Source organism: Mya arenaria, chromosome 9 (genome assembly GCF_026914265.1).
Source record: "Mya arenaria isolate MELC-2E11 chromosome 9, ASM2691426v1".
NCBI lineage: Eukaryota > Metazoa > Mollusca > Bivalvia > Myida > Myidae > Mya > Mya arenaria.
Genome location: NC_069130.1, coordinates 42,539,929 through 42,562,705, shown reverse-complemented (window position 1 = coordinate 42,562,705; position 22,777 = coordinate 42,539,929). Strand labels below are relative to the sequence as shown.

The following is a 22,777-nucleotide window of genomic DNA, read 5'->3' as shown; positions in this document are numbered from 1 at the left end:
GGTACGCCATTCATCATAAGGATGCAAAGATGTGTCAGTGGATTAAGGTACGCCATCCACCATAAGAATGCAAAGATGTGTCAGTGGATTAAGGTAAGCCATCCACCATAAGAATGCAAAGATGTGTCAGTGCATTAAGGTACGCTATCCACCATAAGGATGCAAAGATGTGTCAGTGGATTAAGGTAAGCCATCCACCATAAGAATGCAAAGATGTGTCAGTGCATTAAGGTACGCCATCCACCATAAGGATGCAAAGATGTGTCAGTGCATTAAGGTACGCCATCCACCATAAGGATGCAAAGATGTGTCAGTGCATTAAGGTACGCCATCCACCATAAGAATGCAAAGATGTGTCAGTGCATTAAGGTACGCCATCCACCATAAGGATGCAAAGATGTGTCAGTGGATTAAGGTACGCCATCCACCATAAGAATGCAAAGATGTGTCAGTGCATTAAGGTACGCCATCCACCATAAGGATGCAAAGATGTGTCAGTGCATTAAGGTACGCCATCCACCATAAGGATGCAAAGATGTGTCAGTGGATTAAGGTACGCCATCCACCATAAGAATGCAAAGATGTGTCAGTGCATTAAGGTACGCCATCCACCATAAGAATGCAAAGATGTGTCAGTGGATTAAGGTAAGCCATCCACCATAAGAATGCAAAGATGTGTCAGTGGATTAAGGTACGCCATCCACCATAAGAATGCAAAGATGTGTCAGTGGATTAAGGTACGCCATCCACCATAAGAATGCAAAGATGTGTCAGTGCATTAAGGTACGCCATCCATCATAAGGATGCAAAGATGTGTCAGTGGATTAAGGTAAGCCATCCACCATAAGAATGCAAAGATGTGTCAGTGGATTAAGGTACGCCATCCACCATAAGAATGCAAAGATGTGTCAGTGCATTAAGGTACGCCATTCATCATAAGGATGCAAAGATGTGTCAGTGGATTAAGGTAAGCCATCCACCATAAGAATGCAAAGATGTGTCAGTGGATTAAGGTACGCCATCCACCATAAGAATGCAAAGATGTGTCAGTGCATTAAGGTACGCCATCCATCATAAGGATGCAAAGATGTGTCAGTGGATTAAGGTAAGCCATCCACCATAAGAATGCAAAGATGTGTCAGTGCATTAAGGTACGCCATCCATCATAAGGATGCAAAGATGTGTCAGTGGATTAAGGTAAGCCATCCACCATAAGAATGCAAAGATGTGTCAGTGCATTAAGGTAAGCCATCCACCATAAGAATGCAAAGATGTGTCAGTGCATTAAGGTAAGCCATCCACCATAAGGATGCAAAGATGTGTCAGTGCATTAAGGTACGCCATCCACCATAAGAATGCAAAGATGTGTCAGTGCATTAAGGTACGCCATCCACCATAAGAATGCAAAGATGTGTCAGTGCATTAAGGTACGTCATCCATCATAAGAATGCAAAGATGTGTCAGTGGATTAAGGTAAGCCATCCACCATAAGAATGCAAAGATGTGTCAGTGCATTAAGGTACGCCATCCATCATAAGAATGCAAAGATGTGTCAGTGGATTAAGGTAAGCCATCCACCATAAGGATGCAAAGATGTGTCAGTGCATTAAGGTACGCCATCCATCATAAGAATGCAAAGATGTGTCTGTGCATTAAGGTACGCCATTCATCATAAGGATGCAAAGATGTGTCAGTGGATTAAGGTAAGCCATCCACCATAAGAATGCAAAGATGTGTCAGTGCATTAAGGTACGCCATCCACCATAAGAATGCAAAGATGTGTCAGTGCATTAAGGTACGCCATCCATCATAAGAATGCAAAGATGTGTCAGTGGATTAAGGTAAGCCATCCACCATAAGAATGCAAAGATGTGTCAGTGCATTAAGGTACGCCATCCATCATAAGAATGCAAAGATGTGTCAGTGGATTAAGGTAAGCCATCCACCATACGGATGCAAAGATGTGTCAGTGCATTAAGGTACGCCATCCATCATAAGAATGCAAAGATGTGTCAGTGCATTAAGGTACGCCATTCATCATAAGGATGCAAAGATGTGTCAGTGCATTAAGGTACGCTATCCACCATAAGGATGCAAAGATGTGTTAGTGCATTAAGGTATGCCATCCATCATAAGGATGCAAAGATGTGTAAGTGCATTAAGGTACGCCATCCACCATAAGGATGCAAAGATGTGTTAGTGCATTAAGGTACGCCATCCACCATAAGGATGCAAAGATGTGTTAGTGCATTAAGGTAAGCCATCCACCATAAGGATGCAAAGATGTGTAAGTGCATTAAGGTACGCCATCCACCATAAGGATGCAAAGATGTGTCAGTGCATTAAGGTACGCCATTCACCATAAGGATGCAAAGATGTGTCAGTGGATTAAGGTAAGCCATCCACCATAAGAATGCAAAGATGTGTCAGTGCATTAAGGTACGCCATTCATCATAAGGATGCAAAGATGTGTCAGTGGATTAAGGTACGCCATCCACCATAAGAATGCAAAGATGTGTCAGTGGATTAAGGTAAGCCATCCACCATAAGAATGCAAAGATGTGTCAGTGCATTAAGGTACGCTATCCACCATAAGGATGCAAAGATGTGTCAGTGGATTAAGGTAAGCCATCCACCATAAGAATGCAAAGATGTGTCAGTGCATTAAGGTACGCCATCCACCATAAGGATGCAAAGATGTGTCAGTGCATTAAGGTACGCCATCCACCATAAGGATGCAAAGATGTGTCAGTGCATTAAGGTACGCCATCCACCATAAGAATGCAAAGATGTGTCAGTGCATTAAGGTACGCCATCCACCATAAGGATGCAAAGATGTGTCAGTGGATTAAGGTACGCCATCCACCATAAGAATGCAAAGATGTGTCAGTGCATTAAGGTACGCCATCCACCATAAGAATGCAAAGATGTGTCAGTGCATTAAGGTACGCCATCCACCATAAGGATGCAAAGATGTGTCAGTGCATTAAGGTACGCCATCCACCATAAGGATGCAAAGATGTGTCAGTGGATTAAGGTACGCCATCCACCATAAGAATGCAAAGATGTGTCAGTGCATTAAGGTACGCCATCCACCATAAGGATGCAAAGATGTGTCAGTGCATTAAGGTACACCATCCACCATAAGAATGCAAAGATGTGTCAGTGCATTAAGGTACGCCATCCACCATAAGGATGCAAAGATGTGTCAGTGGATTAAGGTAAGCCATCCACCATAAGAATGCAAAGATGTGTCAGTGCATTAAGGTACGCTATCCACCATAAGAATGCAAAGATGTGTCAGTGGATTAAGGTAAGCCATCCACCATAAGAATGCAAAGATGTGTCAGTGCATTAAGGTACGCCATCCACCATAAGGATGCAAAGATGTGTCAGTGGATTAAGGTACGCCATCCACCATAAGAATGCAAAGATGTGTCAGTGCATTAAGGTACGCCATCCACCATAAGAATGCAAAGATGTGTCAGTGGATTAAGGTAAGCCATCCACCATAAGAATGCAAAGATGTGTCAGTGGATTAAGGTACGCCATCCACCATAAGAATGCAAAGATGTGTCAGTGCATTAAGGTACGCCATCCACCATAAGAATGCAAAGATGTGTCAGTGCATTAAGGTACGCCATCCATCATAAGGATGCAAAGATGTGTCAGTGGATTAAGGTAAGCCATCCACCATAAGAATGCAAAGATGTGTCAGTGGATTAAGGTACGCCATCCACCATAAGAATGCAAAGATGTGTCAGTGCATTAAGGTACGCCATTCATCATAAGGATGCAAAGATGTGTCAGTGGATTAAGGTAAGCCATCCACCATAAGAATGCAAAGATGTGTCAGTGGATTAAGGTACGCCATCCACCATAAGAATGCAAAGATGTGTCAGTGCATTAAGGTACGCCATCCATCATAAGGATGCAAAGATGTGTCAGTGGATTAAGGTAAGCCATCCACCATAAGAATGCAAAGATGTGTCAGTGCATTAAGGTACGCCATCCATCATAAGGATGCAAAGATGTGTCAGTGGATTAAGGTAAGCCATCCACCATAAGAATGCAAAGATGTGTCAGTGGATTAAGGTAAGCCATCCACCATAAGAATGCAAAGATGTGTCAGTGCATTAAGGTAAGCCATCCACCATAAGGATGCAAAGATGTGTCAGTGCATTAAGGTACGCCATCCATCATAAGAATGCAAAGATGTGTCAGTGCATTAAGGTACGCCATCCACCATAAGAATGCAAAGATGTGTCAGTGCATTAAGGTACGTCATCCATCATAAGAATGCAAAGATGTGTCAGTGGATTAAGGTAAGCCATCCACCATAAGAATGCAAAGATGTGTCAGTGCATTAAGGTACGCCATCCATCATAAGAATGCAAAGATGTGTCAGTGGATTAAGGTAAGCCATCCACCATAAGGATGCAAAGATGTGTCAGTGCATTAAGGTACGCCATCCATCATAAGAATGCAAAGATGTGTCTGTGCATTAAGGTACGCCATTCATCATAAGGATGCAAAGATGTGTCAGTGGATTAAGGTAAGCCATCCACCATAAGAATGCAAAGATGTGTCAGTGCATTAAGGTACGCCATCCACCATAAGAATGCAAAGATGTGTCAGTGCATTAAGGTACGCCATCCATCATAAGAATGCAAAGATGTGTCAGTGGATTAAGGTAAGCCATCCACCATAAGAATGCAAAGATGTGTCAGTGCATTAAGGTACGCCATCCATCATAAGAATGCAAAGATGTGTCAGTGGATTAAGGTAAGCCATCCACCATACGGATGCAAAGATGTGTCAGTGCATTAAGGTACGCCATCCATCATAAGAATGCAAAGATGTGTCAGTGCATTAAGGTACGCCATTCATCATAAGGATGCAAAGATGTGTCAGTGCATTAAGGTACGCTATCCACCATAAGGATGCAAAGATGTGTTAGTGCATTAAGGTATGCCATCCATCATAAGGATGCAAAGATGTGTAAGTGCATTAAGGTACGCTATCCACCATAAGGATGCAAAGATGTGTTAGTGCATTAAGGTACGCCATCCACCATAAGGATGCAAAGATGTGTTAGTGCATTAAGGTAAGCCATCCACCATAAGGATGCAAAGATGTGTAAGTGCATTAAGGTACGCCATCCACCATAAGGATGCAAAAATGTGTTAGTGCATTAAGGTAAGCCATCCATCATAAGGATGCAAAGATGTGTTAGTGCATTAAGGTATGCCATCCTCCATAAGGATGCAAAGATGTGTTAGTGCATTAAGGTATGCCATCCTCCATAAGGATGCAAAGATGTGTTAGTGCATTAAGGTAAGCCATCCACCATAAGGATGCAAAGATGTGTTAGTGCATTAAGGTAAGCCATCCACCATAAGGATGCAAAGATGTGTTAGTGCATTAAGGTACGCCATCGATCATTAGGATGCAAAGATGTGTTAGTGCATCAAGGTACGCCATCCACCATAAGGATGCAAAGATGTGTTAGTGCATTAAGGTATGCCATCCACCATAAGGATGCAAAGATGTGTTAGTGCATTAAGGTACGCCATCCATCATAAGGATGCAAAGATGTGTTAGTGCATTAAGGTAAGCCATCCACCATAAGGATGCAAAGATGTGTAAGTGCATTAAGGTACGCTATCCACCATAAGGATGCAAAGATGTGTTAGTGCATTAAGGTATGCCATCCACCATAAGGATGCAAAGATGTGTTAGTGCATTAAGGTAAGCCATCCACCATAAGGATGCAAAGATGTGTTAGTGCATTAAGGTACGACATCCATCATAAGGATGCAAAGATGTGTTAGTGCATTAAGGTAAGCCATCGATCATAAGGATGCAAAGATGTGTTAGTGCATTAAGGTACGCCATCCATCATAAGGATGCAAAGATGTGTTAGTGCATTAAGGTAAGCCATCCACCATAAGGATGCAAAGATGTGTTAGTGCATTAAGGTACGCCATCCATAATAAGGATGCAAAGATGTGTTAGTGCATTAAGGTACGCCATCCACCATAAGGATGCAAAGATGTGTAAGTGCATTAAGTTACGCCATCCATCATAAGGATGCAAAGATGGGTTAGTGCATTAAGGTACGCCATCCACCATAAGGATGCAAAGATGTGTTAGTGCATTAAGGTAAGCCAACCATGACGCAATGGGCGACGCTTCCCTGATGACGAAACCTAGACGATGACGCTATGGGCGACGCCTCACTGATGTCGACACCTCGACGACGACGTTATGGACGACGCCTCACTGATGGCGATACCTCGACGATGACGCTATGGGCGACGCCTCACTGATGGCGACAACTCGACGATGAAGCTATTGGCGACGCCTCACTGATGACGACACCTCGACGATGACGCTATGGGCGACGCCTCACTGATGACGACACCTCGACGACTACGCTATGGGCGAGGCCTCACTGTTGACAACACCTCGACGATGGCTTTTTGGGCGACGCCTCACCGATGACGACCCTTCGACGATGTCGCTTTGGGCGACGCCTTACCAATGACGTCACCTCACCGAAGATGCAATGGGCGACGCCTCATTGATGACGACACTGGGACGATGACGCTATGGGCGACGCCTAACCGATGACGACACCTCGACGACGACGCAATGGGCGACGCCTCACTGATGACGACACCTCACCGAAGACGCAATGGGCTACGCTTCACTGATAACGATACCTCGACGATGACGACATCTCACCGATGACGCTATGGGCGAACCATCACCGATGACGACACCTCGACAATGACGCTTTGGGCTACGCCTCACTGATGACGACACCTCAACGATGACGCTATGGGCGACGCCTCACCGATGACGACATCTCAACGATGACGCTATGGGCGACGCCTCACCGATGACGACACCTCAACGATGACGCTATGGGCGACGCCTCACCGATGACGACACCTCAACGATGACGCTATGGGCGACGTCTCACCGATGACGACACCTCAACGATGACGCTATGGGCGACGCTTCACCGATGACGACACCTCGACGATGACGCTTTTGACGACGCCTCACTGATAACGACACCTCGACAATGACGCTATGGGCGACGCCTCACTGATGACGACACCTCGACGATGACGCTATGGGCGACGCCTCACGGATGACGACACCTCGACGATGACGCTATGGGCGACGCCTCACTGATAACAATACCTCGACGATGACGCTATGGGCGACGCCTCACTGATGACGACACCTCGACGATGACGCTATGGGCGACGCCTCACTGATAACAATACCTCGACGATGACGCTATGGGCGACGCCTCATGGATGACGACACCCGACGATGACGCTATGGTCTGGTAGTTGACGTGTCCTTCAGTCCCCAAAGGATTCATTCATATAAATGCTATCAGGTGCATTTCTGAGACTGCTAGAATCGATTCCCGCAATGTGTGTATTTGTAATCAAAACCATTTGTTTCTGATTTTTGCTTAAATTAGAAATACTTCGCTTGCATGATTATTTTGATAACGTACATGTACTTCTAATGCCCATTTTTTTACGTACCTTGCTTCAAGATCAAGTAAATATTTATTGTCTAGCCTTAATTTTGATTTCTCAGTCATAATTATCATCATCATCATCGTCGTCGTCGTCATCACCACCACCACCACCACCACCATCATCATCATCACCGACGGCGTCGTCGTTGTAATCGTCGTCGCCATCATCGACGTCATGGTGGTTATAGTCGTCATCGCCACCACACCCATCATCGCCATCATCATCATCACCAACACCACCACCAGCATCATCATCATCATCACCAACAACACCACCATCATCATACTTATCATTATAACACATTTTCATCCTTATCGTATTAAATACAAATCAAACAATATTTTCAACGTTTAATGATATCTTCTTCAATTATAATCAAATTGTGTGACATATTAAATAATAGGCCATCGTATATTCTATTATTTAGGTAACTAAATGTGTTTATTGTTTGGTATTTCTTTTGTAGCAATTGTCCATATATGATATTATTATTTTGAAGATATTATTATATTTACGTGAAATTTATGTAATAGATAATGAAAATTAAAAAAATCAACGTGTTATTGGTATATTTGTCTATTAAATACGGATTATCATCCCCATCAATCAATTATCCCTAAGCGAAGTAAGTACTTAACATTTAACAAATGATATCACATTAAACTAGGAAATGAGTTCATTTATAAGGGATTCTTTTTTAAAAAGTCGATCAAGTTGAACCGACTATTGCACGTGCTGATTACGAACTGTTGTGTTATAATTAACAAATAAAGTTTTCATCCAAGTTCGATATGTTTAATACCACCTGCCCCAACGACATTGTTGTGTACAGTTAAATCTATTTTAGGATGCATGCAAATACACAACATAAATCAAATTAACTTTGAATACACATAGAAAGTAGTTGATGATAATTAGTTCCGGGAAAAGTAACATATATTTCTATAAATAGAATGACACTTCCCCATTGATTGTTTCACTGTTTTTCATCAAACATGAATTCCCATAATCGATGCTAACATTTAACTTATTGTTCACATTTTGGTGAATTCGAAATGAGGCCATCTACTCGTATCGTCAAACTTGAGAACCTCGAATGACGGCGAACTGTCCATATGTTCTCGGATGTCTTCCATCTCACTGGCAGGTTCCACCGTCCAGCGCCACATGTGGCATGTAATGGTGTGTGGTATGTTCTTCATCGTCTCTATCAGACTCCGCACCGCCCCCGCTGTCATTGTCACATTATATAGTGTAATATAGGTGATGGAGGCTGGAGGGAGGAGGTGGAGCTCACCTAGATCTGTATCCCATATGTCAAGGCTTTGTAACGGAGGGAGACTTGGTAGTGTATCCACAAGTAACTGGACATTCTTAACGCTCTCTAACACAACATGTTGTAGTTTACTCCACCTTTGATGGTGTTTAAATAATCTAAATATGTACATTTCAACATTCGATGATACACCAGATAAGTGACATGTTGTAATATGTGTTGGATCAACCTGCACACGTGTTGTATTGTCTCCGTCTATCTCCAGATCTTCCAGCCTGTGACACTGGGACAGGTCATACTGCCCATCACGGTCCTCCAGTGACACTGCTTTGAGGGAGTCGGAGGAGGATGTGATCACCTCCTGCAGCTCTTCCCCATTAATTTGATCATTGTATCCATCGATGTCTAGTGACTGAATACGTTCCTTGTTTATCATCATCAGTTTTTTTAACACTACGACATCCTCGTCATCCTTGTATCTATCAATAGAGAAGTGTGCGAGATAGAGCGGTATGTCACCATAGTTGTTCGCCTTGGCTTCACGGTGCCCGGAGAGAATCAGGCGATGAAGTAGTTCAGCCTCTCCACTGTAGAATGATGGTGGGTATGGTAGTATAGAACTATTGATCCATGAAGACATTTGTACACCGAGCTCGGGCTTCATTCCACATATGAAAATAAATGTCTGAGAAACATCTCCCAAGATATTTTTCTTATTATCTTGTTCGTACTTGTTTGATAGCTGACTGTAGTCGTTTTCATTTAAACATAAATGAAGAGCCGCTAAAAACTCTTGAAGTGTTTTATGAAAGAATGAAAAGTGAGATGATTTCTTGGTCAATGAGTTGGATTTCTTCTCCGTGAGTAAGCCTGACTTCAATGCAAATTCAACCTGCTTCCTGCTTAACAAAGCGTTGACTGTTTTGTTGCTGAAAACAACAGACGAATCTCTGCACTCTGAATACAAAGTTGTGTATGCTAACTTTGCCAGCGTAAGATAAACCATGGGATTTTGCACGAAGCATTCGTGTTCCTTTAATACAGATGGCAGTTCAATTTTCGGAATTTTATGCTTCCGTTGCACATAACTAAGTCTACATGATAGCATGTTTATCATGCCAGCATAAATGTCACACTTTGAATCGGTTAACGATTTGCCCTCGAACCACAGGCACACGAGCTGGGTGGTACTGATAGGTGCCGACAATAATCCTTCAAGATCCTTCTCTGACGCTATTTTCATGAAAGCCTCTTGTGTCCGTTCATCCTCATTTCCCCCATTAAGAATGTTGATGATATTTTCCACGAGTTGCTTTGTGTCTGCAGCTCCTTCTATTTCAAGATATTTGTCGATCTTTGAATCCTGCACTCTAAACTGTGACAGTCGCCATGGACGCGTTGTCGTGAGGAGTGTGGCCTTGTTGGCCGAATTTCGGAAAGGGGTGACTTTTTCCTCAGTTTTGCAGGTACAGTTTACGTTTTCCGGATGAGTCCATTCGTCGAGGCCGTCAGCTATGATTAAACATGTTTCACTTTCCAGCACCGTCTGTAAGAGCCGGTAGCCATCATCGGCATCCTTCTCGTGGTAGAATTTACGTATAAGTTGATCCTTGATCATTTCTGCTAGATCACACGTTTTACCTGAATCTCGTAAGGTGACATGGAACAAAAATGCAAACTCTTTGAAGAATTCTGGGTCGGCATAGCTTGTTTTAATACCGACGTTTTCCTCCGCTGGTAAATACTGGTGAGTCCATTCCAGGGCACACATTACGGAGAATGTGGATTTGCCTTTGCCCGGTTCGCCAACGAGGAAAGCATTACTGAGCAACTGACCGTTTTTTAAGAAAACATCTGAAAACTTTGCAACTTCTTGACCACTTTCTCCCTTGTCAATTTCGCCGATTTTTCTATGATCTTTCTCCACAATTTTCGGTGCCACGTAGAATTTCCTGAGTTTTGCGTTCTTTTCTCCAAGAATGGGAGATATCGGCATGTCGGCCAAAGTGGTTCGGTAATGGTTTACCAAACGTAGTCGTAATCCTGAAGTAAATGTAAAAAAATATCACATTAAAAACAAAAGTTAAGATCAGATACGTATGCATTATCACAAGACGCTTAGTACAGAAGATAAGTAGCAGCATTATCACAAGAGGCTTTTTGTGGAAGATAAGTAACAGCATTGTCACAAGACGCTTGTTTCAGACGACAATGAGCAGCATTATCACAAGACGCTTGTTGCAGAAGATAAGTAGCAGCAATGTCAAAAGACGCTTATTATAGAAGATAAGGAGCAGGAATATAACAAGACGCTTGTTGCAGAAGTATTATCATAAGAGACTTGGCATAGAAGATAGGCAGCAGCATTATCACAAGACTCTTGGCATAGACGATAGGCAGCAGTATTATCACAAGACTCTTGGCACAGCAGACAGGCAGCAGTATATAACAAGACTCTTGGCATAGACGATAGGCAGCAGCATTATCACAAGACTCTTGGCATAGACGATAGGCAGCAGTATTATCACAAGACTCTTGGCATAGACGATAGGCAGCAGTATTATCACAAGACTCTTGGCCATAAAAATTAGGGATGGCAACGAGTTTTAGTGCTCGATACGTCATTGATGAAAAGCGTCTCTTACCTTCCTTCAACATCTCTCCTTCGTTCTCAGCGCTTATCTTGAAATCGTCTGTTTGCATCTGTCAACAAAACAGATCAAGACATTAAGCATCCCATAAATCAAAGGCTATTTTACAAAAATAATATAAACTTATAAAGACAATATTGTAACGAAAAACAATATAACTACATTAGTGTTTTTTATGTACGCTGTCATTGAGGTGACAGGCGTAAATATCTGTTTTTATCTCGTGCTCACGACTTACTTACTGACGTTCCAACGACTCACATGTTGTGGCCACGACTTAAAGTAACTCGTTCATGGTTTGTAACATGCATTTTTTTAATTATGAAATAAAGTGTGGCAAATCATAAGGAGTGTTAAAAGAAAAATACCACAAGCTGGAACCCTTAAAGATGCACTCTTACTCCGATATAAAATTTACCACAATTAATATTATTGTTTAAATTTAATAAAAAGGATGGATAAATGTTGAAAACAGTTGTTCTTATGAATATAACAGAGTTTAATTTGAAAGAAAGGTGTAGAAACACGGTATTTCTACCTTATGCGACTATAGTAGATCACCGTAAATATTTTAGCAATTACTAATCATTTAATATCTTTGCTATTAAATACACGGTTACAATCCTATTATCAGTTATAAATATTTTCCATAAATGCACTGTTTAGTAAGTAGTTAAAGGTTTATCGCTCAAAATTGATGTTTGCTATACATGTGTATGTATTGATTTTGAATGAGAATGTCACTTTTAGCAGATGATGTTGCTCAAATAGCGTCTTTGAAGACCACATTTTTGTAACGCAATTGAAAATAATTAATTACGGCTGTGGTGTTGCGTGATTCATTGATTGACATTATCACGTGATGTGATCAATGTATCCAAAAGAGGGCAACATATCCACCACTGTTTTTTAAGTCCCGGTGGCCGTGAGGATTAGTCGGCTGTTACCAACATTTTTTCTTGACTTTACCGGCGTGGGTTCGAACCCCACTAAAACCAAAATACTTTGTTATGCTATAACTGTATTTTTTTCTGCAATTTCGATATCATAGAGTAAACTAATGATAAAATAAGTTTTAGATGCATTACCGGGAAAACTGATGTTTGGTTCAAAACATGAGCGAGTCACTTTAATAAACTCGAGGCCACCACTTCGTATTCAATAGACGCGGGAGAGCTCAGATCGGTTCAGTTTGTGTCATGGGTGGAGTCCCAATGGTACGCAACCTTGGTTTGGCCTTACATCGAATAAGGTCACCACGCAGAAAAAATTACCCCAAAATCCCTGCATATACCCATATAGGGACCCCCACCTACACCAAAATCCGGTGGTCTTATATGACTAGATGTTTAACCAAGGTTGGGTACCATGTTGTGCCTTGTGTCGGTAAGCTAGTTCAGTGGTGTTCACTTTCATGTAAAGTCATACCTGTAATATGTTCCACAGAATGTGGTGCTATGGGCCGGTTTTCTAGTTCAGTTGTGTTCACTATCATGTAAAGTCATACCTGTCTAATATGTTCCACGGCGTGTTGTGCCTGTTGTCGGTACGCTAGTTCAGTTGTGTCCGCTATCATGTAAAGTCATACCTGTCTAATATGTTCCACGGCGTGCTGTGCCTGTTGTCAGTACGCTAGTTCAGTTGTGTCCGCTATCAAGTTAAGAAATACCTATTAAATGTGTTCAACGTCTTGTTATGCCTCGGGTCGGTATGCCAGTTCAGTTGTGGCATCTATCATGTAATGTCACACCTGTTTAATCTGTTCCACTGCGTGTTGTACCTAGGGTCGGTACGCTAGTTCAGTTGTGTCATCTATCATGTAATGTCACACTTGTTTAATCTGTTCCACGGAGTGTGGTGCTTTGCATCGGTATGCTAGTTCAGCTGTGTCATCTATCATGTAAAGTCACACCTGTTTAATCTGTTCCACGGAGTGTGGTGCCTCAGGTCGGTGTATGCTAATTCAGTAATGCCCACTACTATGTAAAATCATACCTGTTTAATCCGTTCCAAGGCGTGTTGTGCCTCGGGTTGGTTTGCTACCTCAGTTTGGTCTTAAAGCATGTAAGTTCGTACCTTCTTAAGCTGTTTTACGGCGTGTTGTGCCTCGGGTTGGTTAACTAGTTCAGTAATACCCACTACATGTAAAATCATACCTGTTTAATCTATTCCACGGCGTGTTGTGCTTCGGGTCGGTTTGCTAGTTCAATTGAGTCAAAAATCATGCAAGTTCGTACCTTCTTAAGCTATTCCACGGCGTGTTGTGCCTCGGGTCGGTTTGCTAGTTCAGTTGAGTCATAAAGCATGTAAGTGCGTACCTTCTTAAGCTGTTCCACGGCGTGTTGTGCCTCGGGTCGGTTTGCTAGTTCAATTGAGTGAAAAAGCATGTAAGTTCGTACCTTCTTAAGCTGTTCCATGGCGTGTTGTGTCTCGGGTCGGTTTGCTAGTTCAATTGAGTGAAAAAGCATGTAAGTTCGTACCTTCTTAAGCTGTTCCACGGCATGTTGTGCCTCGGGTCGGTTTGCTAGTTCAATTGAGTCATAAAGCATGTAAGTTCGTACCTTCTTAAGCTGTTCCACGGCGTGTTGTGCCTCGGGTTGGTTTGCTAGTTCAGTTGAGTCATAAAGCATGTAAGTTCGTACCTTCTTAATCTATTCCACGGCGTGTTGTGCCTAGGGTCGTTGTGCTTCCTCAGTTTAGTCATAAAGAATGTAAGTTCGTACCTTCTTAAGCTGTTCCACGGCGTGTTGTACCTCGGGTTGGTTTGCTAGTTCAGTTGAGTCATAAAGCATGTAAGTTCGTACCTTCTTAATCTATTCCACGGCGTGTTGTGCCTAGGGTCGTTGTGCTTCCTCAGTTTAGTCATAAAGAATGTAAGTTCGTACCTTCTTAAGCTGTTCCACGGCATGTTGTGCCTCGGGTCGGTTTGCTAGTACAGTCTTGTCCTCCAGCAGGGTGCGGAGCTTGAACAGGAAGTCCACTAGTTCCGTGTCCTTGACCTTCTGGTCATTGGAGTGGCGTACTCGTCGACCAATGTCCCGAACCTTAAATGTAATGTTTCAAATAAACAAAGCTACTAAACATAAAATATGTAGCAACCTCTCTCTCTCCTCTCTCCCCCCTCTCTCTCTCTCTCCTCTCTCCCTCTCCCCCTCTCTCTCTCTCTCTCTCTCTCTCTCTCTCTCTCTCTCTCGATATAGAATAATTCTTCTGTACGAAAGTTCGTCGGAACTCGGCTCCCGCCGGTAATAAATGACGAGGTCCGACAATCGCAGCTATTTTGTAGGCCCGTGTGTCCGGCAAAATGATTAAATAAATATCTGTTAATCGTGTATCATGTGAATTTCATTAACTAACCTATGTTTACTTGATCAAACCAACTTAATCAGTGCGTTTATCGACCCGAGCTCCCCGGGTTTTGCCGCACAGAAATCGTAAATGACCCGAAATTGATACATCATAAATGTATAATATTAATCATTTGAAAGGAGCCGCAAGGCATGATCTAAATGCCTTTTAAATCAATTAAAGTCAAGAGCAATTAACACCCAAAGTGACAACTGATTATCGATCTGGAATCTGAACGGTTTCCATGTCAATTATCAGCACTCAAACTCAATGACGTGTTAACTCTACCCATTATGCATATTAACGGATACCTTGGTCTTTTTCGCTTAGTAGGATGGTTTAAAAAACAACAATGCTTAAATATATTTTGTTTTGCTTTTTATATCATGTCTATTTCAATATAAATAATATATATATATTTGTATTATTTTTTAATGTTTAACAGAAAATAATAAACATTTTTCGTAGCACATGCAGGGTTGTCAAATTCGGAAGAAAAAATTGCTGGCGAGTTTGCTAAAAACGGCCCTTTTCTCCTATAACATCTCATTTCGAAATTTAGAGCATCCCCTTGACTGGTTTTAAATTTTCCGATAATCGGAATCATTATCTTACGATTCGGCATATTTGTTTATTCAACATTGCCACGGACCTATAAAGGTCCGTGACATTGCCAACATATTAACACGATTCTGAACAATGACCTGTGACGTCAGGCTCGTGATAATTAAATATAGTTGTATTATTGTTAGTTAATAATAACTTGCAGAATTGTTTCCACGAGGAAAACGAGACAGGAATGCCCACAAACCTGCGCAGTCAACATTTTACACATCTTTGATACCACTGACCTTATTTCGCGATTTTCCAAAATTCTTAAAATAGTAACATAGCGTGTGTTTTTTTTAGTGCATTGTATTTATCGATGTTAATACTTCATGGAAATAAACTTATAGCAAATAAACAAGCAACAGATATGAAAATAAATGACCCTACATTACAAGTACTTAAAATTAAGTATCTATGAAGCTATCGATCGTGGATCTCGGTATGTATGAAGCTATGGATAGATAAGTAATATTGCGTATCTATGAAGTGAAGGGTTAATTAATTAAATACTCCTAAAATGCCCCCAGAATGCAGGAAATGAGGCGCTGAATTTCAAAATTTTCCGGGTGGGGTGGGGGGATGCCCACGGCCCCCCCTAGCTGGCCGCCTACTTTTCTGTTTCAGTCGCTTCTACAAAAACTTATTGACAACCCTGCACATGGTCTGAAAAGCACGGGAAACAGGTGAACGCTTACCTTCTGTCAATTTTAATTTAAGTGAAAGAAGAACGCGTAAAACGTTTTCAGTGTACAGTAAAGTTCTGTAATAATATAGATTTATTATTGTTTTATTGTTATGCCATTTATTAAAAAATAAAAACGATGTTGCAATATTGACAATAGGAACATTGAATGTTTTGTTTGCTTCCAGACAAAATGAAAAACATGAAAGTGAAACTGAAAATAGAAATTTGAGAGATGTCGGTGCAACTCAACAATCGCTGTTGCGTGTAGGATTCTGATGCATAGGGTTACATGCATAATTCCTGTTTTCACTGAACATGCAATTAATAAATAAATAGTTCACAACATAATTTTCTATGTTTTGACCCTGGGAATTTTTTAAACCACCTAAGAGCAGGAAATAAGACTACAAGATATAGTCCAGTGCTCCAGCTAGGCCTATATAGCAGGGCGTGGCACAAATCCTTTCCACCCTTCTGTGCCCTTTTGTTTGACAGAGCAAAATTTCAGAAATTAAAGTATACAAAATATACATAATTTTGTCACGAATTAAAGTAAAAATAACAGCTAAAGTGTTCATAGCAAACTTATGATTATTGTAGTATTGAAAGAAGTTACTACACATACACATTAAGAATTGAGCAATGGCCCTTGTAGTTATGCCCCCTTAGGGCTCATTCAATGCCCATCAAAAGTGCCCTTTAATAGCCTACTCGCTGCACCCTACCCTTTTTAAATACTGACTGGAGCACGGGTATACTATTAAGTTATATTGATAATATTTTTTTTTCTCTTACTTGAGATTTTTTTAGAATGAAAAGTGGATTAATACAGCTGATCCTAATAAAACACTGGATTTGTTTGTTTTTTTTGTTTCAGTTTTGGACGTATGAATAATCATGTACATGTACCTTGCAATGCCATCTTATGACAGATCTATGAGAACTATAATTTATGAAGAAAGACCAAGTATTTAGAAAAAAAAGAACAATGACACTTGGAGATCTGATATTGACTCTTGAAAATCAGATCTCAAGAGTCATTGACTTGGATTTTAGACCCTGGAAGCTCTGACTTTCACTAAGATGTACATAAAATTTTTGGTCCTGCAAAAACTGGTCCGGTCCTGCAATGTAGACTGTATTGCAGGACCTCGTGTCATGCAATGTGATAATGACTTTTGTACAGACTGTAATAGATATGTTAGTACATATTGTATGATAGTATGCATGATAGAATATATATACATACATGCACTGTAAGACGGTTGTTTGGATAAGAGTAACGAATGTACAAAATAATCAATAAGATAGAGTATTTGCAATAGTAATGTCAGGCCTAAAAAAAAATATGTCTGTTTCCTGTAACCCGACCGACCGTATTTTTTTACCGCCGACCGCAACTTTTTTATGCCCCATAATTCAAAAATTCAGATTTTTAGCGATCTCTGGCCTGTGATGACAACGATAATTTAAATAATTTAGTCCTGTCCGAACTCGTCGCATAGTTACAAACGTTTCCGGTTTGACAAGTTGAAACAATGGCAAAACGCTTATTGGCTCTGGCATTAAACTGCAGGGCTTTCAATTGACCCGAGCTCCCGGGTTTTGACGCACAGAAAACGTAAATGACCCGAATTTGACGCATCATACATTTGTAGTATGCGTCAGTTTTGACCCGGGATATTTCGGTGTGAGAGTAGGTATCATCTGAAAGGAGCCTCAATGCATGATCTGAATGTTTGTTTAACCCGCAAGAGTAATTAACACCCGAAGTGACAAGTGATTATCGATCTGGAATCTGATCGGTAACTGTGTCAATTAGCAGCACTCAAACTCAATGACCTAATATTAACTCCGCCCATTATGCAAATTACCGGATACCTTCCGCTTTTTCGCAAAGTGCGATGGTTTTGAAAAACAACAATGCTAAGATATATTCTGGGAAACATCGGGTAACTTCGACATATATCGCCACTCGCCGTAACAGATCGCGACGAACATCGGGCGTATTCGGCCTGTACCGGATGTTGCTATTTTTAGAAACATAAGGTATTTCCCGGCTATTCATAGGTCAATAATGGAATTTCTACACCATAATATTTGGAAAAATGGTGATGTTTTTCTCATGAATATACGTTTAAAATAAATAAACACTAAAAGTACACGCTGACAGTTGATTACGATACATCTAACAATTTGAGTCATTACAGTAAAACATGGATTATAAGTGAAATATACGCGTAAGAGAAGATTTTCTCTCGAAAAAACGAACCGTCAACAATCGGCATGGAACTGGGATATTCAGATATTCGTATCAAAGGGCTCTGAATGTAAGTATCCTTGAGCAGTTTTGTACGTTGATGGGTTCAAAAAATTCTGTTTTTTAATTTATCTTTGGAATTCTTAAATCATTTTTATTAGCTAAATGTTTAGACAGCATGTTCATATTTTACATGTACTTAAGTACATGTTACATATTTTACATACACATGTACTTGTGTACATGTAACATATTTTACATGTACTTATGTACATGTTACATATTTTTATATGTACTTATGTACATAACTTATGTTTATGATATGATATGAGTATGGTATCTTTAAATTGATTGTGTTATCATAGAAAAATATTAGACTTAAAATTTTGTTTAAAAATGATGTGTTTTGGTACCTGACCCATTTCTAACATACCATTATACATGTACATACCCGTTATTTATTTACAAAAAGCATATTTTCAAAATTAGCCTGTGAAAAAAAGTTGTATGTGGTTTGGGGCTTGAAGCCGCATCTGCTAGGACACTATTGACATTCATTGGCTTGGTGTAGGTCTCGTTAAAACCCCATACTGTTGTGAATCATTATCAACCATAAGCACAACAACTACACATTTGTGCCTACCAACCCTTATTACGGATATTAGTGCACAATGTATAATACTTGTGCATTTGTATTTTACGGTGGAAGTTTCTGCTGGCTGATAATCAGAAGTCTAATATCTTTCAGGCAGGAAACTGACAGAATATTACTTAGTCAACAACACTGGGTTATGAAGAATTCCAGCCTGCATTAAATACTATGTTGGATCCTTGAGAGCGGATTTGACAGCCATGTCTATCCACAAGGCAGTCGCATCTGATCGAGATGATGTGAGTATTTCATATAAAACATATTTGACTTGGTTTTTGTTTTTATAAACACACTGTATTCAATAATCAAGTGGCGGTGGTGGTGGTGGTGGTGGTGGTGGTGGTGATGATGATGATGATGATGATGATGATGATGATGATTTTCTTTATATATATACATGTATGTATCAGCTTGTTGTTGTTTTTTCAAAATAATGTCGAGAAATATTAAACTGTTTATATTTTATTTTGTATATGTATGGCAGTATAATTATTTATACAAATTAGTTAGAAAGGCTTTAATGTACAACTTTTTTTCTTTACAGCACTAAACATTCTTGATGGGTAAAGTACCTGAAGGTGCATGAAAACCAAATCAGCATTGACTCAGCATTAAGTAGTTATCATCTGTGCACACACTACAAGTACAAAGCATGGGAACAGACCAAACTTCAAATGTTGAAGAGTGAAGAATTATTGTGAAAAAAACTAAATGTTAGAATACCAATGACAAAATAAAACAGATAGACATCAAATTACCCACAGAGATTGTTTACATGTTATAATATTAAAAAAAAACATAAGTTGAGAACTTTCACTCTGATCTTTTTGGAGTGTTGAGCCCACTTAGTGTTCTTGTTTCTTCACATATTTTAGTTTAAAAGTACACTCATTTGTTTTAAACTCTGTATTCTGAGTTAGTATCATAAGTAAAATTCATTTATTTGAAAGAGTACATTTTATGAATAAGTCCAATTAAGCGTTATAAATTTTTACAAGAAAAAGGTTGATTTTTAAGCATTTTATTACCTATAAAAATGTATGGTAACATGACATTATGTATATTTTCTTCAAAACTGGACGGTAAACTATCATAAATTGTCTTTTAAATTGTTCAATAGACATAGATAATATCTAAAATGATTTCAGCAGCTTGCCTTATATTTAACTATTTTTTATGAATTTTATAAAACTGCTTTATATTTTCAAACATCGAAAAACTGCTCTTTTCCGAAGAATCACAAGATCAATCAAAATGATTTTTTTCCATGTCTATCAATAATGTGTTCGTTTGAACTTTAGTTTTCTGTTAACTGAAGTTTATTTTACCAGAAACTGTTGTGTTTATTTCATAATCTCTGATAATGCGAAAAAAATTCAAATCTAGACAAAATATTTACTTGTCGCTCTTTGTAGCCCTTGGAGTTTGGGGGTGGGTGTAATGAAACATAAATAACTTTTTTAATTCACGGTAAAAAATCTTCAAAATTTGGATAAAAGTCCCATAGTGTACCGTGATTATAACTATGTTGTCGGTTAAAGCTTTTATAAAAGTGTGTATTACGCGGCTAATACCTTAATATATTAAGAAAATATTCTTATAAGTTTTTAATAAGTTAACAGAAAGATAAACATTTTTCGTAGCACATGGTCTAAAAAAGCGCGGGAAACAGGTGCACGCTAACTTCATTTTAATGAAAGTGAAAGGAGAACTGCGTAGATCGTTGTCAGTGTTACAGTTAAGTTCTATAACAGAACAGTATTGTATAATGCACCAGTCAATTGTAACCAAGCCCCCCCCCCCAGGTCCGGTGGTATACCTGGGATAGCCGGGGAAAGGGCCGTGCTTTTACTTTCCAGGTGCCCCCGCAGGGCCGGGTGAACGGGGTGGTTTTGTCATAGAGTCAAATTTAGCCGACATTGGGCCTTATATAGAGTCTCTGGGGTGCCGGGGCATTTGGCCGGGGTTTAACCACCAGTTCGTCCCCGCAGGACGGGGATTTTACCCGGGGTTGGCTGGACCGATAGTCAAAGTCCGACGGCTATTCCCCGGACTTGGGGGGGGGGGGGGGCTGTGGTTACAGCGGTTTTATGCTAGTCAGATTTTATAGTCTAGTTATGATTCTTCCCATCTTCTAGCCAACTGTTTATTTTATAATAGTTGTCATGTACATAATACAACTTGATATTATTACACAGTCTATTTTAAAATAGTTTGTGCAATAATATCATGTTTTTATTACTAAAATTGTATGCATTTTGAAAGTTTTGTTTGAAACATTTGCCAAAAATATTAAAATTGTCTAAATGTTATTTGATTCAATTTTTCACTGGGTTATATTTGCAAAGTGTAAAGATGAACTGCTTCCCTGGTGAACATACTGACAATGCTCAAACCCAGGTCTTGCCCTTCAAAAGGATGTATTCTACAACTGAAATACATGTACAATGGCTGTTAAGATGGCAGTTTAAACTTATTTAAGGCAGAAAAGTGAATCTATATATCACACTGAATTCGTTTTAAAATAATTCACCTGAAATAAACATGAATATTGGATCATTCTGACATTTAAAAAAATAAATAAAAAAATCCCTACCTACCATCCCATCTTTTTTCAGCATGTTACAGGAAACAGACATATTTTATTTAGGCCTCATTGTATTTAATAAGTACAAAGAGGAACTTCAAGCAAATACTAAAACATTCTGCATTAATTATGAACATTCATTAAAGCTGAACTCTCACAGATTGTTTAGACAACATTTTTTATAATTTGTATGGGAATGAGCCAATGTTTGCGTTAATGTCTGTAAACCAGTAATATAAGACAGCTGACAAGATCAGATCACGTTTTATTCAAATTCTCGAAAATTGAAGTTTAATGGCTAAAAGAGTTAGTAACGCTTTAAGAAAAATAAGTTTTTCGACAGTTCTTTAGTGAGTAATCTTATATGATTGAATTAAATGTATTAATGCCTAAATCAGCTGATTCTGGGATACAAAATGAAATAAAGGTCAAAACTGTCAATATGTGAGAGTGCAGCTTTTAAGTCATCTAAATCGCATAATATGATTGTAGTATGATTCATATGTTTACCTCTGTTAACAAATTTGGCTGTGTCGCAACGTTAAATGACAGCTTGTTCTGGAAATCCTTACAATTCATCATGACGCTGATCACTCCGTTGAAGTCACTGTCGTTGATGGAGGACTTGGTCTTGTAGCCATCAGGAGGCAGGAAACACTTGCCGATCTCCCAGTGGCTCGTACACCATTTGTCGGCATTCGTGTTCTTCCATGATGGTACTGGAAACCTGTGATGTTGAATTATTTCATCACGGACGCCTTCACAAATCCCGTTTGGACACGGAGCATACACCTTTTGAGGGGAGTTATGAAATTTACAGTTTCTAGTACTGATGCATATCCCACGAGTAGGGCATTTCAACACGTTCTCGGTGAAACATTGTGCACATGTTGCCCCGCCTGGAAGACCCTTAGATGTTCTGACGTTGTTATAGATGTCCTGGTGAACGCATGTCAGCACGTCCTCTACCAGAGGCTGTAGACCCTCCTTGGTTATATTGAGGGCGAAGGCAGCCTTAACCCAGTTCTGGGCTTTCTTATCCTTCAATAATTGGCCATAAGTTGTCATTGTTTTGCCATGAGATTGTATTCATCACCTGGTAAAAGAAACAAGTCATTTGAGTATTGCTAATTAA

The 22,777-nt window shown here is 40.0% G+C and overlaps 1 protein-coding gene across 2 annotated transcripts in view; it reads right to left on the bottom strand.

The window, feature by feature from the left end:
- Positions 1 to 7,909: 7,909 nt before the first annotated feature.
- Positions 7,910 to 22,777, bottom strand: part of LOC128202686 (uncharacterized) — a 20,256-nt gene continuing 5,388 nt past the window's right edge. For both annotated transcript variants that reach the window (XM_052903738.1, XM_052903737.1), the window contains exons 2-5: positions 22,153 to 22,738; positions 14,387 to 14,545; positions 11,496 to 11,553; positions 7,910 to 10,893 (exon numbers count right to left, since the gene is read on the bottom strand). In XM_052903738.1, the coding sequence (XP_052759698.1) occupies positions 8,609 to 10,893; positions 11,496 to 11,553; positions 14,387 to 14,545; positions 22,153 to 22,710 (3,060 nt within the window). In that variant the 5' untranslated portion in view covers positions 22,711 to 22,738 and the 3' untranslated portion in view covers positions 7,910 to 8,608. The remainder of the gene's footprint in view (positions 10,894 to 11,495; positions 11,554 to 14,386; positions 14,546 to 22,152; positions 22,739 to 22,777) is intronic.